General features: G+C 39.3%; 1 protein-coding gene across 3 annotated transcripts in view; it reads left to right on the forward strand.

The window, feature by feature from the left end:
* The window catches only part of glsb (glutaminase b), a 43,133-nt gene extending 25,649 nt beyond the window's left edge, over positions 1-17,484 (forward strand). Inside the window, exons 10-18 of one of the 3 annotated variants that reach the window (XM_004559117.6) lie at positions 71-137; positions 981-1,031; positions 1,372-1,548; positions 2,674-2,805; positions 3,289-3,381; positions 13,937-13,998; positions 15,152-15,228; positions 15,516-15,579; positions 16,443-17,484. In XM_004559117.6, the coding sequence (XP_004559174.1) occupies positions 71-137; positions 981-1,031; positions 1,372-1,548; positions 2,674-2,805; positions 3,289-3,381; positions 13,937-13,998; positions 15,152-15,228; positions 15,516-15,579; positions 16,443-16,590 (871 nt within the window). In that variant the 3' untranslated portion in view covers positions 16,591-17,484. Of the gene's footprint in view, positions 1-70; positions 138-980; positions 1,032-1,371; positions 1,549-2,673; positions 2,806-3,288; positions 3,382-4,885; positions 10,239-13,936; positions 13,999-15,151; positions 15,229-15,515; positions 15,580-16,442 lie in introns of those variants that run through there. The other 2 variants (XM_004559118.5, XM_076875256.1) reach the window with 2 other exon arrangements.
* The last annotated feature ends 1,566 nt before the right edge of the window (positions 17,485-19,050 follow it).

A 19,050-nucleotide genomic window follows, 5' to 3' on the forward strand; every position in this document is an offset into this window, starting at 1 on the left:
AGCACAGCACTGAAATAACACACACACGCTACCTTCATCTGTAATGGGAGTGCTCTTCTTTGTGTGACAGATTCCAGTCTGAGCGTGAGTCAGGAGACAGGAACTTCGCCATCGGCTACTACCTGAAAGAAAAAAAGGTTTGTCTTTGTGATTCTCCTCTCTGAAAACCTGGAGAGAATTTAGAGTTTAAACTAGCCTCACGTTTCTGCTTATTTTGCCACTGAAGCTTGAAAGTTTACAGCCAGCAGCTCAGCATGTAATGCTTCTCGCCCCTTAACTACGTTCATGCATAAATGAGAAAAATCTGCATATTTTTGATTCAGCTGATTGTAACCCTCCTGATTTGCCTTTTGGTAGGAGTCAGCTAAGACCCCTGAGACTTTTTTTAAACGTATGAATGGAAAAACTGCAGCATCAGTTTAGAACAGAAAAAACCTGGTGGTGTTGTTCTTATCTAGGACACAGCAGCCTGGTTTTTGCCGGGATCACAGATCAGTAACATAAATACAATCAAACAAGGTGAGCCATGTTCTGGCCGAGCTCCTCGTTTGATTAGCGCGAGTGCTGCAAGTTCAGCTGGACTTTCCCAGAAATAAACTCATCTGCAGATGCAAGACAGCAAGAAAGACGTCAGTCAGTCACCGTGTGTCCAAGTCCATGTGTTTCTGAGGAAAGAACAAGATGAAAAGAGTTTTGGGATTTTTTTTTTTCCTGTGAAGAAAACAACAGTTATTCTTTGAAACAGTAAACCTTTGATCAGGTGGTCTGGTGTAAAACGAGTCTTTAATGGGGCTGACGGCACTCGTAAGCTGTGACGGATCAAAGATGATGGAGAGATGATGGATGCATATTAGAGGAAGTGGAGACTGTGAAACACATATTTAAAGGGTTTCAGCCCTTTGGCTCTTGTACCTGATGCTTTCAAGTCTCTTCAGCATGAGAGCATGGTTATTAAATGTTTTTTTTTCTCCTCTCTGCAGTGTTTCCCAGAGGGGACAGACATGACCTCTGTACTGGACTTGTACTTTCAAGTGAGTGTAACTTTAGCCTCTTCCAGTATTTATACATTTTTAATGAGAGGATATCATTAGGTTGTTTTCCTGCTTCATTGCTGAGCTGCTTCCTGCTATTGATTTTTATCCTCAACAGTAAAGCTTCCTGACCAGTTGTTTTCACCGCTTCTTTCTGTGTGATACATACATAGCTTCCAGACCACGAACAGATGGTTTTACCTCTATATGCTGTTCCAGTATCTCCCAAACCAATCAGATGGATTTATTTCCATCATTTCCACCCTTTACTTTCACTTTTCTGTCACCTCGCTTTGTAAATCAAGCTGCAGTAACAGAGTTATTGTCTCTGCCTCTCCAGCTCTGCTCCATTGAGGTGACATGTGAGAGTGCCAGTGTCATGGCGGCCACCCTGGCCAACGGGGGTATCTGCCCAATCACGGGCGAGCGTGTGCTGAACCCAGAGGCGGTGAGGAACACGCTGAGTCTGATGCACTCCTGTGGCATGTACGACTTCTCAGGGCAGTTTGCTTTCCATGTGAGTGAAACACAACACGGGTTACTGGTGTTTTGATTTATTAACTGTTTGTATTTTCAGAATTTTTAATTAGACTTGGAACGATGATTGTTAAAACTGCAGGAATATGCAATTTATTAAACAGCAGTGCCTAAAAATAGTTCAGAGTGCTTCAACAAGCAGACAGTAGCACTACAGGTGATTTAAAAAAAATATAACAGTGAACAAAAACCTTAAATAAAGCACTGCAGATATTAAACAAAATAAGAGATGATGTCGAGGAGACAAGGCTTCATCAGGTGCAATGATCATCTAAACTGAGAGCAAACAGGGAAAAAAGTTTGAGTGTTTGTCCTTAAAAATGGACATAAGTGTTCTGGAGACATACTCAAGATGTGGATCCAAAATAAATAGTTTATAGCTGATGATATTAAACTAAAAAAACAAATTCATGAAGCTCAGGTGAAGTTTTTTCACACTTGTTTTCTTACGGAGTTTAGCATATTGTGGAGCTAACGTTCTTTTTTGAAGCATGGGTTGTTGTTTTCGGACAGTTTTGTCTTTAAACATTTCTGGTGCAACCAACAATTCAAAATGTAACTAAGCTTCCTCTGGTGATAATCCAGCTCTGCATAAGCATGACATTCAAAATCCATCCCAGTTAAAACTGTTAAACATAATGAGATGTCTTTTGTTACTTTTAAAAAGCACCACAATTGTATTAATACTGTTAATACAGTGTTTACTGTATTAACAACCCTCAACCGAAGGGCCCATGTGATTGGATATCAGATTTTAAAGTCGTGATAGTGTTAGATTATCTGTGTTAGGTAGTTTTAACCATATGAATTCTCACATTAAACCACAGCTAGAGTATCTCAGAGGAAATGATCAATAAACGAGGCACAACGACTTTCATCCTGAGTCGGTGGGAAATGGATTTCTGGACTCTGAAACTGAACAGAAAAACGAAGGCACTGTTGCTTTGGATCTGACACAAAAAATCTAAATAACTCTTAGGGATTTCTGAGAATATTCAGTGTATCGTGAGATTTACCATCGCTGTGTTGATGTACTTTGTCACCGTCGTGCTGCTTCTGCACACACAGCCAGCCTTTCTGTAACTGCTTTGTTTCCCTGCTGCAGGTCGGCCTGCCTGCCAAGTCTGGAGTATCAGGAGGGATCCTGCTGGTTGTGCCCAACGTGATGGGCATCATGTGCTGGTCGCCTCCGCTCGACAAGCTGGGCAACTCGGTCAGAGGGATCCAGTTCTGCACGGTACGTGATGCCCGGAGAATAAACACTCCGCCTCGAGACAATATTGCACCTCCTTGTTTATTAACTTAAATATTTTACAGCAGCAGAAGGAGCAGAATTGCTTTTAGGAGCTGAAAGTGGCCTTTCATTGCAGGGATGCTCTTTCCCATTAGTGTGGTTCATATTCGAATTCGAATGAGCACCCCGGCTACTTTGCATTGAAGTCTAAGCAGCAGTCATTTTAGATCAGACCCAAAACATTAGCAGAGTCTGAACCGCTCAGCGTCACATTAACACACACAAGATGTAAGACTTCACTTTTAATTTTAATTGAATTTTGTTTACGTTTTTGTTTTCTTTTCATTCATCCATCATCTCTTTTGTTTACCTAGTCCAGGGTTGTGGCAGGGCTGGAGTTTCCCACCTCTCACTAGGTGGCAAGACACCATTTTAGCTTTTCTCAGCTGCTTTGTTAGTTTTAGTCTTTCTGTCTTTGTATTTCAGGACCTGGTGGAGCTTTTCAACTTCCACAACTACGACAATCTGAGGCACTTCACCAAGAAGCACGACCCTCGCAGAGAAGGAGGCGACCAGCGGGTAAGGACAAACGCCGCCTCGTCAGGCTCATGTGACAGCACACCTCTCCAGCAGCTTCCTGTAGTCTCAGCTGTTTGCACTGACCTCCATAACTGCACGCACAGTAGCCCCTAAACTGTCCCTGTTCCTCCTTCGGGTGGAAGAGCTGCATAAAGTGAGTGGAGTATATTCGTTTACTGCATATATTTAACATACAAGGAGCCAAATCTTCAGTTAAAAGACACCTGGAGCCAAACTCAGTCTGATCGTTCAGAACATGTCTGGTAGATGATGCAGTGTTTCCCTCACATTTTACATTCAGAGTGCCCAGAACCTTTTTCTGAGGAAACTAAAGTATTTCTTCAGACCGTAGCGTGCACTTCCACAATGGCGAGCACTGGTGAAGCTTTTTTCCGTTACTCTGCTGACGTAGCTGCGGCTTTTTCCATCATGTGACTTTATAAAAACTGGGGTCCAGGGTGCATCCGGGCTTTCGCCATCTCTACTTTCTGTTTAAGCAAGTAAACACAAATGGGTTGAAATGATTAAAAATAAGTGTTCTCCTTTTCTGATTATCACTGTGTTTTTTTTTAAAAGCTCTAGCTCGCTTCATTAGTACGACTAAAAAACTGAAGAATAAAATGCCTAAAAAAAATCAAGCAGCGAGCATGTCGGATGATGTGAACCAGGTGTAATAACGGCAGGATTTCGTCAACTCTAAAAATCTGAAAGAAAACTGTTTTGCTCAGGTGGATGGTCACTTAGTGTCCTAAGTGTGTAGTCCTGAGTCACCTGAGCTACAAATGTAAAAGTGGAAAAAGACGATTTTGTGGACAGATTTGTTTGCTGAGTTACTGACTTACTGCTTAATCTGCTGCTGGACTTTAATCACAATCTATTGATTAGATAGAATCTAATCTATTGTATAAAAATACTACTTTTAAAGTTTCTATAATGCTATATGTCAAATTTACTTTATTTATTATGCCAGCTCTTTTACTTTGATTCCTTCTGCTAATGCAGGCGCAGAGCTTTATAGCTACTCTGTGTCAGAGCCAGCGTAAATATGCTAACTTATTGTTACATTTTGTTGGTAATAACAACAAAAATGTAAACAATTTTAGTTTTATTAATGCAAAAACGAAGAAGAAGAAAGCGTGGTCTTACTGTGATGAAAATGCCCCGCTGCAGAGTCACATGTGGTTAAAGATTTAAATTAACACCTGCTGTTGAGCTGTGTTTCGGTTACTATAGGGCCTAAAAGTGTTTTATAGCTCTATAAACAAAGATGTCTGACCCCTGGTAGGGATATAAGTTGTCAATATGAGCAAGCAGGTGTGTTGTGTTATTACATTATGCAGTATTTTCGGTATATAGTGCTCCATTAACACTGCTGAATGTGTGGGAAACACTGTGAAAACTGATGGCTCCATTTTACTTCCAAGTGTTGCAGCGATCCACCCAGCACATAAACGCAGGCAGAAACGGAGATTTGAGACTAATTTATTATCCGTGTCAATAACAGCAGCAGACCTTCGGACCTATGGATTACGAGAGCCTCCAGCAGGAGCTGGCTCTGAAAGCCCCTCTTTGGAAAAAGGTGTCCCCCGCTGAGTCGAACGAGGACAGCTCCACCACTGTAGTCTATAGGATGGACAAAGTCATCGAGTGAAACTTTTAAAACAAACAAACAAACAAACAAAAACAGACGCCCCCACCTCGCCTGATCTCCCAACAACGCGACGGCATCGTCTCCTCACCCTCATATTTATGTATAAATTATGTAGAGGATTATTTATTGCTGGTGAAGCGGTTACTAGGAAACTTGTTTTTGATTTTGTCTGTGCTGGAAAAATGGGATCAGCTTATTATTATTATTATTATTATTATTATTATTATTATTATTATTATGAACTCCAAATGACCTCCATTTGCTTCGTTGCCTTAGCGACGTGACAAGGATCTGATGTGTAACGTACGCACTTCGCTCTCGTTTTATCTCAACACACTTTTATCTTTATTTTCTTCTTCATCACGTCAGAGTTTTCTTTTTAACAATGTCGGCTAATGCTGCGTTCACTCTACGACCCAAAACAACAGCTGCTTGAGAGTAAACACTGACTTTAAATTTAGGGGTGTGTTACGAGTGATTAAATGAATATTTTAGCCGTGATTGATATGTTTTATTTTCCTGGTTATTATTATTATTTTTTTTTTTTTCCCACTTTTGTGACATTTGGCTCCTCGATTTAAAATATAGATGAAGAACATTAACAAATGTCATTCACAAGTGTTGCGTTATTTTGCAGATCTTTGTGTTTTCTGTTAAAATAATACTTGATTTGTGCCTGCTTCCATTTCTTTGACATTAACTCGACTATGAAACAGACAGAAGTCGTGAGGACTTTCAGCTCGAGTTGAGTTTGTTTGTGTTTGATGATGTGGTTGATACTAACAGAGGGCAGTTTTCTCGCAGTCAGGTGACAAAAGCATTGGGCTGTTTCTTAGGTTTGACTTGTTTGCCTGCAGCTTCCTGACATGCTTCTGAATTCTGAGGAAGGAAAGGCGAGTAAAGTCAGTCGTGTAGGTTCAGTTAAAGTCTCTCGTGGCTTCATACAACCATTAACTCCCTTGCACAGCTCACAAAAGTATGCAAACACGATGTCTCCATGTAGAAATAAATCTGCTAAATGTGAATGCAGCATTTATTTACTACAAAGGTGACGATTCATGTCCCTCACCTGAAATTGCGTCGGAAGTTCTGCGAGCAGATGGAGCTGGCACTTCCAGAAAAAAATCAGACGTACTAACCGTGGATGAACTTAATCTGAGGCTTTTATCTGCTCTAGTCCAGTTACAGGATAAAGTCATCAAATAAAACCCTTTTTCTCAGCCACAGTTCATTTCAGTAATGACCAAAGCGATTATCGAGTCAAACACGAGCCTGCTGGGTGTGCGAGTGAGCTGTTAACCAAAAAAATACAGCATGGCTAGCTTCACACGTGGAGTTGTTTCCATAAGCAGCAGGTCAGTGAGAAACAGCTGAAGGAGAACGGATCACATGTTGGATGTGCCGTCACATGCCATTATTTATGTTTGCATTGAGTTACCGCTGTTGTGCCATGATGCTTTTACTGTGTGAGACTGCAGGAATTTATGAAAGTCAAAGGAAACAATCCGACTAAAAGCCGTCTGTGCACAGCAGTTTCTGCAGAACTCCACCTGCAGATCAGATTATAAGACTCCATCTCACTACACTCTTGCCAGATTCTCATTAATAGACACAAAATAAGTTTCTGTGCACTACAGTTTCATGAGGGACCGGCACTTGTGCAGAAATGTGGCTAAAATCCTGAAACACTGCAGCCCCATCAGCTCACCTGTGCCCGTAACACATCCATGGCTTTTACATGAATCATGTAGCGAGCAACTATTCCCTCCCTCTGACTTCCCGTGTTGTGTTTTACTCTATTACATCAAAGTACCAGAATTACTAGTATTAGTACAATTACTGTTGACCAGAAATACGCTGAGCTCAGCTCGAAAGGTTCCTGCTGAAGTTTTAGTTCTGAACTAACATCCACCTTTCTGATAACCTCTCCGCCTGGCTGTCCAAGTACATTAATGCTCCCAGCAACCCGTCAGGTGCAGGATGAAACATGATTTTTGTGTTTGTGTGGCTTAAACAGCAGTAAGCCACCTGCCACAAACTTGAAGAAATCATGTTAATTAAAACCAGATCCGTTAATCAGCAAAAACAGCTGAGTGCAGGTTTTGGTGGGTCTCTTCAGTAAATCCTGACTGCAGGATGGTTAGTGAGTCTGGCCCTTTCAGTTTTAGAAGCTTTAGTCTGCTGAGGAGCTGCTCTTCTCTATATATGTCACTGAAAACTTTGTTTAAAATAAAAAAATTCATAAATCTGTAGAAAAGAGGTGTTAACCGGTGTGTGTCGATGTTCCAGCTCGAGGAACAACGTTCAGTGTTGTTTGGGAAGTTTTCAGAGTCTTAGTCTCATCAGTTTAGGCAACATTTCTTATTTCTGGATGTTCGTAGCAGCAGGCGTGTGTAGCTATCAGCTGTGCATCTGCACACGAGTGATCTTCAGCTGCAGACCAAAGAGTGTGTTTGAATTTTTACTTCAGACGTTCCGGGTTTATCTCACGAGCTCCTCTGTAAATATAAGTACTTGCACATAAATGTCGCGCCAGCGGATGCCTTAGTTTCTCTGCACCGTGAAGCAGGAGGAGGTGTGTGTTTATTAATCACTGTTGAAACTGAACATGTGTTTGTAGGTTTGAGCTCAGAGTGATGCTGCTGGAGCCGTTACCACCATGTTTTTGTTTTTTTTCCTTTTTTGTTAAACTTCTGCTGGTCATGTGGGTGTTACAGGTGAAACGTATTCAAAAGCCTCAGTCATCATCAGTGTTGCTGGATTATTATAATCTGAAGATTATTATCACATAAAAAAGTTATTTTCTCGTGTAGTGATCAAATGTATGAACGCTTAAATGAACTCCCCCGCATGTGTTGTTGGTTGTGAAGTTCGCTGTTCGACTGATTTTGCTGATTTTAGCTGAATTGTTAGTTATGAAAAATTGACACTGCGTTTAAAATGCAAATTATTATAAAGAGATTTTTAAAAAATATATAATTGCCAAACAATTAGAGAAAATTATGATGTAGCTGCACTTTATTTTTATTTTTTTAGTAAAACTATTGAATGTACAAACTCTTGAGTCACTGGAAAACCGATCTAATGAGGAGGCGATGCGTATGCCGGTTTAGGCTACACAGATCCTGGGTGCTGAGCATACGGAGATAAAAATACTGTGTAGCTTGAACCCGGTTTAACGTACAAAGCTCATTTTATTCCCATTTAAATCAACCATATGTGCAGAGTTTTTCCAGAGTGCGTGACTTTTACGAGCAACCAACCACTCGCTTGTTTTACTTCCCTCACATGTGAGCGAGGCCTTTACCATAACAACAGTTCCTTTTTTTTGTTTTTATGGACGTTTCATTAATCAGTTCACTAAAAAAACTACACTTTTAAGACTAACGTAATTAATTGTTTTAGGACTTGATTAAACGCTGCGCAGCTCGTCGGTTTGACAGGAATAGTTTATTTTCCTGATTCACTCGGTCTTAGCTCGGCATTTCCTTCTTTTGGCCGTGAGCGAAACGAGTCGCTCTCCTCTTCTTTAAAATATTGACTTTTACATCTTTGATGCTCAGTTCATTGGCACAAAAATCTGAATTTGAGAGCCAGAGATAAAAACTAAAGGGACCTGCATTGGGGGGAGACTAAACCGATCCAGCCAATCAGGACTAATTATCAATCGCATCTGTCCTTCTTTGTTTTGGAAGAATAACACATAAACCTTGTGTTTGTGTTATTCAGTGTTGGGTGTAACGCGTTACTAAGTAACACGTTACTGTAATTGAATTACTTTTCCACTGAAAAAGTAGAGTAACTGATTACTGTTCATTTTTAGGTATTTTAATTACAGTTACTTACAATGTACTTGCGTTACATTGTAAAATAATTAAACTCGCTGAATATCATTATTTAATTTCAATAATTTATCTTCTAAAGGGTAAAAATAAACTCTGCCGCTTTAACATCGCTGTAGTGCAGCTGCGCGTCATTTCGCACCAGTTTGCTGCTGCATAGTCGTATTCTAAAGCGGAAGATGTCGGACTCGGCTGAAGCGAGTGGCTGTTTTATGAAATGGACCTATTCCCGTCTCTTCACTTTTCTGAAACAAGCAGACAAGAATATTACAGTAATATGTAAAAACTATCGGCTGCTGTTAATAGCACGAGTAATCTACTGAAGCGCCTGACAGGAGAGCACAGACGAACACTTCTGAGTGATTCTTGTTCATCATCCATGGATAACACCGCGGCAACTCCTGCTAAGCAGGCAAAACCTGATTTTACTTCAGCAGCACAGAAAGCGTCTGAAGGTCAGCTTAAAAAAATAACTGCAGGCTACATTGTGGAAGAGATGCTACCGCTGCGTACTGTAGTCTCCGTCTTTAAAAGAAGACTAAGAAGTATTTAGTTAAATTACTTATTGAGTAATTAAGTTACTTTTCAGACACAGTAATTAGATAAGTATTTTAAATACAATATTGATTAAGTAATTAGTAATTAATTACTTTTTTAAAGTAACTTACCCAACACTGGTGTTATTCTTCAAAAAAACAAACAAAAAAACCCTGATTATTCCAATCAGAATCGTGACAGCGGGGCTTTTGAATGCAGCGTCAGTGGAAATCATCAGATCTGTATTATGAGTCTGTGTAAAGCTTTGTTCGGTTTGCACCATGAAAGTAGATAAAATGAAGAACGGCTCGATCCAAACCCGAGTGTTAGAAAATCAAAGATGATTAAATTCTAATGGTGCAAATTTAACAAAAGGACTCGTCTTTGCACAGACCTTCATGTCATGTATGAGTTTGTTTTCTGTTGTCTGCATGATTTTTTTTTTTTTTGTCAATTTTCATCCTTGTTTGAATCCTTTTCACTGTCTCTCTTTTGTTAATTTGTGTCTTGAACATGTGTGTTATCCCTTTGTAAATTAATAAAAGATTTAAAAGTGATCACTACCATCAAAGTTTGGTGACCTCGGAACTGTGAGGTTAGATTTTTATATAAAGACAAGCAGAAGATAAAATGACCTGAAAATGTGAAACCAAACAGTTCCCAGCTCACAGCTGTCATACTTTTATATGTTTCTGTTTGTGAAGTCTCCATGAGCTGCCTCTTTGTTCTGGACGTGCAGACGTGACAGTAAAAATGGTGTCGATATTATTTTTGTTGCCTTGTTGTTTCTTGTATTAAATGAAATAAAGCATCTGTTTTAAACCGTCTCCCCATCTGAGCTCGCAGCGGTTCTTTAACAGAAAACACCCTTAACTTGAAGATTCATGAAGTCGTCCCTCTTTCTAAGGTTTATAAATCAGGACATAACCTAAGAATTCACCACATTATTCTAGTTATGTAAATATAACCTCACTGCTTCCACTGAAATTATCAGCCAGGTGCTGCTAGTTAAAGCACTTCATTAACTGCTCATCAGGTGTGAGTGGAGCGTTCAGGTGTGTTAACATAATGCCTCAGAGGAAAGATGGCAGTGATCAGAGAAGTACCTGTTGCTGACCAGCAATCTGGAAAGGATTGTAAGACCAAATGTTTTTAAATCCATTGTAATACAGCGTGACAAATTATTCATAATTAGTAAACATTCAAGACTGCTGGTTCAGGCTGGCCCAAAAAAGATCTAACAAGCATGGATTATTTGGAAGAGCTGCCAGGAGCGTCGTCTCCCTAATGAGAACGTTGCAGCACAGCTTAGGTTCATAAAGCTGCATCTAAACAAACCAAAAGACTTCTGAAACCGAAGTGGAAATATTTTGTCGACCAAACAGCACGTCAGCACAGGCACCTCATTCCAACAGTCAACCATCAGTACTCCAGTTTTACTGCATTCTGACAGACACGCAAATGCATTTACGGCTCGTCTGCAGGTGTTTTTGTTCACATGGGTTTTAAGGTGCCTGGTTTACCTTTTAGAGAGACATTAGAGAGTTAATGCTTTTATTTTTTTAATTCGATTTGTTTTTCGAATGTCACGTGTGTGAGACTCTGTCTTTTGATTATTCTGAATATTCTGCCTTTACGTACTTGCACCTCAGTAGCCATCTTGGTTAATGGCCCCACTTTAAGTTAAGGTTGAAGCTTTGTTTGCTTTTGTAAACATAAGATAAAAACTTGTTCATCCAGGTGATTTAGTTTTACTTTAATTTGTGTTGTTTTGCACGAAAGAACAATTTTTTTGTGCAAAAATAACAAAAAACACCTCATGAGTCCTGTACTTGGGAAGCTTGTCTCCTCAAGCTTATCTTAGTTTGGTGACATGATCAGAAATTTGTAGCTATTTTAAATAGATTATACAAAAAAGACAAAAAGTTTTTTTTTTGTTATTTCCAAATATTTGTCAGGTTAGGGGTTTTAAGTATATAATTGTTTTATCAAATATAATAAATAAGTGAATAAATAAATGAGTGAAATAAGCTTTAGTTTCCTTTTTATAATCGTCACACACACCAGTCCAGTTTTTATGGTAAGCTAAGCTAAACTTGCGGGGCTCCGTACTAACTACAGCACACACAGTCACACCCATCGATTGATGTGGAAAGAAGTCACAGCCAGCAGCTCCTTCAGAGCACAGAGAAGCTAAACGCTGACCTTTGAGAAGATCGTCCATGTGAGTGCGCAGTGACGTGTCACATGACAGCAAGGAGAAAAATAGTTCTCAGGTGTTTTTGAAGGACCACCATTCCTCATTTTTGTCATGTCACACCACATAGGCATGTGACTTTTGGCTCCCTGCCACCAGCAAAACAAACAGATCACAGAATGAGGCTATACTGTACCTTTGGAGAGGTGAATGTTTGGAGGATGTGTTGATGTTGAATTAAGCTTCCTGAAGGTGACAAGCAGCCATCTGTTACTGCATTCATCAGTACTCCAGTTTTGCTGCATTCTAACGTACAAGAAGACATGCAAATATATTTACGCCTCGTCGGCAGGTGTTTTTTGTGCACCTGGTCTGGGTTTTTAGGTGCCTCGTTTACCTTTTAGAGAGACATTAGAGAGTTAACGACTTTCGCACGTGGCTTTGATTTTTGATTAAAGGTCATGTATGTGAGACCCTGTCCCCTGATTATTCTCACCATCTCAAACACAGACTGTATACAAAAGATGGGCATCACCATCAGCTTAATCACTTTTTTAAACTAGGTGTCAGGAGTATAGGGTAAATCTTAAGCGCTCGTTTTGTGGCGACCTGTCAACCACGCAACCTGTCACGCATCACTTTGGTAACTTGCAGACTTCCAGGTTCTGGTTGCCTAAGTAACCGCCCCCTCCAACTTATTGGTATCTTTCCATCTCCTTCGATCACTGCGCCCCTTGCCAGCTCCTTTGCGCATGCCCTTTAAAGAATATTCTTCCTTTACATACTTGCACCTTAGTAGCCATCTTGGTTAATTGCCCCACTTTAAGTTAATGTTGAAGCTTTGTTTGCTTTTTTAAACATAAGATAAAAATGTGTTCATCCAGCTGATTTAGTTTTAATTTCATTTATGTTGTTTTGCACGAAAGAACTTTGGGTTAAAAAAAAAAGGCCCAAGATAAAATAAAGAAGGATTATTATGGACTGTGAATCATACAAAGCTACTCTGAGAGGTAAATGCTCCTGTCACATTCCAAGCCTAATGTTAGTTAATATTACCTAATTCAATGATGTCGAGTTCAAAAGTACCAATAAAAATATTTACTCGTGCACATTTTTGCCACAAATCAGAAAACTGTATGTGCTCATGTTTATTTTAGCCTCTCTGATACAATTTGCATATTTTCATTGGACTACCAAACGAGGACGAGGTTAGGACAACAAAATCAGAAGATTTCACTCAAAGGCCAATTTGTACAAACCAAGGTTAATTTACTTAACTAAAACTAAAGAAATAAAACTAGATGTGAAACTAGTTTACCCTGTAGAGAAACATTATGACACTGGACAGTTACAGGCTTTGTGCGAGACTGATTATTTTTTGAATCTCAAACACAAATTGTATTGAAAAGATGGTTGTAACCATTAGCATAAACATTTTTTTAAACCAGTCCTCACAAGTGAATGAATGAGTGAAGCGCTGCCTGCAGTAAAACAGAAAAACACTAATTAAAAACAAGAAAATCCACTCTGGAATAAACTGAAGCTAAAGTGAAAGAAAGACTAAAAGTCTAAAAGAAAACTATGAACACTGCAACGACTCTGGTACAAATGAGTACATCTTAAAATAGAAGATTATCTGAAAACAAAACATGATACTGTGGAGCGAAAAGATCAGAATAACAAAATACAGAGATGGTCAAACTCTTAAAAATGTCCATTTTAGGCTGTTTTGATGAATATCTGCAGGTTTTCTGAGTCCCTGTCTCTTTTTTTCGATTGTGTAAATCTTTTATTTGGACCAAAACTTTACGTTTCTTCAGCTCTCTCCTCACATAAATAATCCTGTTCAGGAGAAACTCTCCCAGCAACCCTTCTGATAAAGGATTAACAACATTAATTCACAGACTGCAGCTCTGACAATGTGAAATACTAAAAACTGAATGTTAATGATTTGATTTGATTTTTTTCTGTAGAGCCCTCTCCATGTTTGTATTCTTATTTTCTTCACATGTTTTACTTTGAAGTTTTGCTCATAGGAAATGATTCATTCCTGTTTGGTGGTAAGTTATGACCAAACCGTGGATCTGTGATTGAAATAGTTAGTGCTGTTGAATTATAGCATTGTGGTGATTAAATGACTAATTTCTTCCAAAATAATCATAAAAAATAAATGTGTGATTGACTTCCTTTCAGTGCTGCTTGAGATGTGTGGCGTTAGATTAGATGTGTGTGGAGTAATTCCTTCGTGAGTCTTTCAGCTCTTATGCAGCTGCCTGTGTGTTTTGGTTTAATGGTGTGACCCTGAAAACGTCCCGTTTCCGTCCACAGGTCAAGTCTGTCATCAACCTGCTGTTTTCCGCCTACACTGGGGACGTATCAGCCCTGAGGAGGTGAGCAGCTCACACAGCTTTTAATAAGAGAGCAGTTCAGATTTAGTCACGTCTCGCCCCCCCAGTGGAGCTTTTTAATAACATCTACATGAAAGAAAGACTCCTCTGGCTGCACGAGGAAGCACCTTGGTGACCTCAAGTGGCAGAAAAATGAACTTACAGGTGTCCCTGTGGAGTTTTTACATCTGACCTCATGAAAGTCTCATGAAACGTTTGCACTATTTTCAAAAATAGTTTAAAGTGTGGCTCTGCATCCATGTTTGCAGCCTTCTTCACCTGTTAACGATCAATTTTGAGTTAAGGACTTAAAATATTTTTCATCATTTTTTTAATCTACAAGAGTCTGCAAACAAACATGGATGTCGTTTTATGGGCTCGGTCTGGTTGTTAGACTTTTGTTTGGAAAGTCGTGTTTTCAGGCTGTTACAAAGAAGTAAATTTAACCTGATTTCAACAATGAATTCACTTTTACCTGTTGAGTAATTTTATGCTGGTTAGAGGTGTGTAAATGGGGAAAGAAGCACTGTGAGGGCGACTAAGATTTCACCATGGAGATTAAGCCTCACTTATCATTTTAATGTAGCTGTAAAACCTTCTGTAAACCTCTGTGATGCTTCAGCGTTTGTTTGCTTTGAAAACTCAAAGGATCTAAAAATGATGAATGTCAGAGTGACCACGCCCCTCAATTTAACCCTTAAAAAATATTATAAGCTATTAAAATATTTCCCCTCCTGTAAACTTGATATGAAGGTGTTTTGTATCAGGCTGTAAACATGTTTATTTCTGCTGTGAAGTTGCACCTTTTAACATTGGAGTCTGTGGGGGCTGACTCAGTGCTGGAGCCTCTGGTGGCCACTAGAGGAACTGCGGTTTGTGGCTCTAGCCCTGCTTGGTTATTTGAAACTTCTGGAAGAAACAGAAAACAAAAAACTGCTCCAAAACTGGACAGGAAGTCATAAAACAGAAGGAAATCGTGTATCCTAGATCAGCTCTCCATATAAAATGTATTATTGCTGCTTTCTGAAGGTAATTTCCTAGGAAAAGATGTTTCAGGCTGTAACACCAGGATGTTCTTTAACCTCCAGCCTGAGACTGAACTGTGCAGCAGTTAGAGGGGCATACAGAGTTGTTTACTGGTCCTTTGTGTGTGCAGGTTCGCGCTGTCATCCATGGACATGGAGCAGAGGGACTATGACTCGAGGACGGCCCTGCACGTTGCAGCAGCTGAAGGTAACATTCAGCCTGAGGTCAGTCAGTAAGTAGACACAGCTCGCCCTCAAATACTCTTTAAAGTCTGATCCTGTGGTCTGGAGCTGTTTCCATGATGTATATAAATTACATATATGGAAACAGCAAAGTTTCAAGGTAAGAAGTAGACATAAGATACAGACGCTGCAGAAAAATACAGTCTTTAAGAGGAGTTATGCATCAGGAGAGCCAATTAAATTCAAGCATGCACCCTTTTCACAGTATAACAAGGTAAAAGTAATTTGTAACATCTGCCCTGCTTCCATTAGGACACATAGAGGTGGTTCGCTTTCTGCTGGAGGCTTGCAAGGTGAATCCAGTACCCAGAGACAGGTGAGTCTTTACTACCTGTATTTATACTGATTATAATAATGAGCTTTGAAGCAGAATTTCCAGCCTTTGAGAAAAGTCTCAGTGTGGTTAAAAAATAAATAAAATTCATCCTCCAAGCTCAGATTCTGATAGCTGTGGAGAACCAAACATGCCAAAATCATAAATAATATAAATAAATGAAACATTTTAAATAATAATAATCTATTTTTGTATGCTAAATTATTTATTCACCAGTTTACCATCAGTTTATGTGTATTTATTTGTGTAATAATTTCTCTCCCATTATGTAAATGAGGCAGTGTGCCACTGGGTTGGCCACAAAGAAATGTGTTGCTTCATTAAATAATAAATTGTAAATCTGAATCAGAAAGGTTTAAAATATAGAGGCTAGAATTCTATAAATAAATTATTAAATTGAAGCCAAATAGTATTTGTACATTTTTTCCCCTATTTTGCAACATATTGTAGTTTTTTTTGTGTGCGTGTCTTTTTTGCTAGGCTAGGCAAACTCCTTCTAAAATAAATAAATTGAGAAATTGTTGTGAAGGTGAACTCATGCAATATCTAATAAATGCCTACACATATTTGTTATTTATTATTAATTTATCTACTATTAATTTTAGTCCTAATCTTTTGTCCTGTGACAGCTGGGAGAGGCTCCAGCCCCCCTGTGTCCCTGAAATGGATAAGCAGAAGAAAATGGATGGATGGATGAATATTAATCTTGGTTATTAATTTCCTTTAATAGTTTCTTTTAATTCTGGGTGTTTTCGGTCCTCCATACCCACCTGCAGGGTTACATCTCTCTTTTTTTTATCAAACATAAAGTGTATTCTTTAACCTTTTAATTTGTTTTTGCACAGATGGGGAAACACGCCAATGGATGAGGCGGTGCATTTCGGCCACCACGACGTGGTCACCATGCTGCAGCAGTACCACGAGAAATACAGCCCGCCCTCCGATGACGAGCACAAGACTAGCCCTGAGAAGAGCCTGGACAGCCTTCTGTGAGACCTGCTGCAGGTTGCTACGGAGGACCGGAGGAGGAAAAACTTTGTAGCCCAACGCTCAGGCTTCTGTTGAATTATTTAGCTGCTCTGCTGTGATTTGATTTTTGGCCGTAAATGGTTGCTTGTTCACGTCTATCGAAATGTGAGCGTGAGCGGCTTAAACTCATATCTAAAGTGTTTACGGTATTACTCCTGTAATCTCACAGTACTGTAAACCACATTTCTAGGATGTACCTTGTACTAGTTTAGTATTTTGTTCGTTTTACTCTCACTGTACATGTGTTGTAAACTGTGTGGAAATTATGGTGTAAATTATGCGATGTGTAGTTACGGGTGTGCTTGATTTACATTCCTGCCTCTGTGCTCATTTGCGAGGTCACCAGCAGGTTCTCAGAGATTGTACTCCAGAATGTATTTTTCAGTGGAAAAACTTGCAATAGAAACAGTTTGTATTTATTTCAGACTTTCTAAAGATGGAAATTCATTTCAGAGCGTGTGAGACGGACAGAAGATCGTGTGATTTGTTGCATTTTGTAGTTTATTTTGTCAGCATGGTTACATTTGCGTATTTAATTTGGGCGGACTATAATATCAATATAATGTTGATTGGCATACATTTTAGGGCAATGTTTACAGTGACAACCTGATCTGTTTTTGTGCGGTAATTCTCAGACATTATTTTCAGATGTTTTCTTTCCACATGTGGAATATAGTCATTGTTTTTAACCTGTGAAATTTAATTTGCAAATATATAAACATGAACAACACGTACGATAATTATAATCAAAACTACATACTTAAATTTAATGTCCATGTGAGTGTTTTCATGTTGTCAGTTGGAGTTCATGTATTTCATGGAAAAATGCCAAATAAAAAGCTGGAATAGAAATCTCTATATGATTGTGTTTCACACGGTGTGGTTTAGGACGTGGAGTGGGTTGTCGACTAATCTATAGGTTTGTAGTTTGATTCCTGGCTCCTCCAGTCTGAATCTGAAGTGTCTTTGAGTGAGATGCCAAATTCTGAATTTTCATTGATTCAGCTATCAAAGTGTTCGGACAGAGCAGTGATACCCGAACGTCCAGTTCCAAATTGTGCATGTATACTGGGAGTCTTCTTTACACAGAGGAGGTAGTGACAGAGTAACACAGGCTTCTGTACTGGGAACAATGCTTTTTACATGACACTGCATACGTTTTCGTTACTATGCAGATGATACCTTTATCTATGACATTAGATAACACAAATTCAATAAACTAAAAACATTTTTTTAGATGACCTCTGAATCCTGAAACACTAAGATTACTGTACTCAACCCTAAAAAAAAATATCAGAAACAGGGTGTCTAACCACATATTTACACTGGATGTCATCACCTTAATCTCCAGCAAAACTGTGAGGAACCAGGATACATCCATCAACATAAACATTAACCAAATATTGGAGTGCTTTAAAATTACTTGAAATACACTGAGCATTAAGTATTTTCGAATAATTTTTGATATGATTTATTCATTTTTGTTGAATTTGATTCTTGACTTGTGACCTCTGTAAACAGGATTCTGGTGAGTTTATAATCTTAATCTGTAGTTTAGAAACTTAGTTAATAACTTAAAAGAGTGTGTATTATTTAATGACTTGTGACTGACAAGTTGTCAGTGTCTTCAGTTTGCCAGTCAGGACTAGACAAACATCTGATGCAAATTTTGTTTTCAAAACAAGACCAAGAGGCCATGCGGGTTTTCTCGGCCCTGGAATTCATCCACCCATCAGTTGACTTAACCACTTATTCAATTCAGTGTCAGAGGAGGACCGTGATCCCAGAGCAGCCACAGAGCAACAGTCGGGGTGCACAGTCATCCAGTCACTTATTTTATTAAAACTAAATATACCGGGGACCACTAGGGGGACGTAAGGAAGATGGCAGCATAAACCTGCAGCTCCCGGTCAAAACTCGAAAGAGAACCAGAATTCGAATATTTCCACCGCTAAACCGTGTAATAAATGCCATGGAAGGTGGAAGAAGGTCAAAAAGACAAGGAAACATTAAGGATTTTGTGAAACAAGTGGAGCTGGTAAGAGGGGGCAACGCAGACATGTCCGAGAACAGCGTGCAAGGCGAGCAGATGGAAGGAGATGTAGCTAGCCACCCTCACGCAGACTTCCAGGACATCATTAAGGAAATTCACTCACTTAAAGCAGAGTTTAAAACCGAGTTTGCCACGTTTAAGAAAGACATCACACAAGAAATGAAGGACGAATTCGACAGCTTCAAGAAAGACATTAATACAAAGCTGGCAGAAACTGCGAACGAGCTAGCTAGCCATGAGACCAGACTCGAAGAAGCTGAGGAAAGACTGGAAGAGATGGAAAGGTGGAATTTGGCCGCAAAAGACGCTCTAATCCAGTCGCTTCAGCAACAACGGAATATTCAGACGAAACTGGCTGACTTGGAAGGCCG

Source organism: Maylandia zebra, linkage group LG16, assembly GCF_041146795.1.
Source record: "Maylandia zebra isolate NMK-2024a linkage group LG16, Mzebra_GT3a, whole genome shotgun sequence".
Taxonomy (NCBI): Eukaryota; Metazoa; Chordata; class Actinopteri; order Cichliformes; family Cichlidae; genus Maylandia; species Maylandia zebra.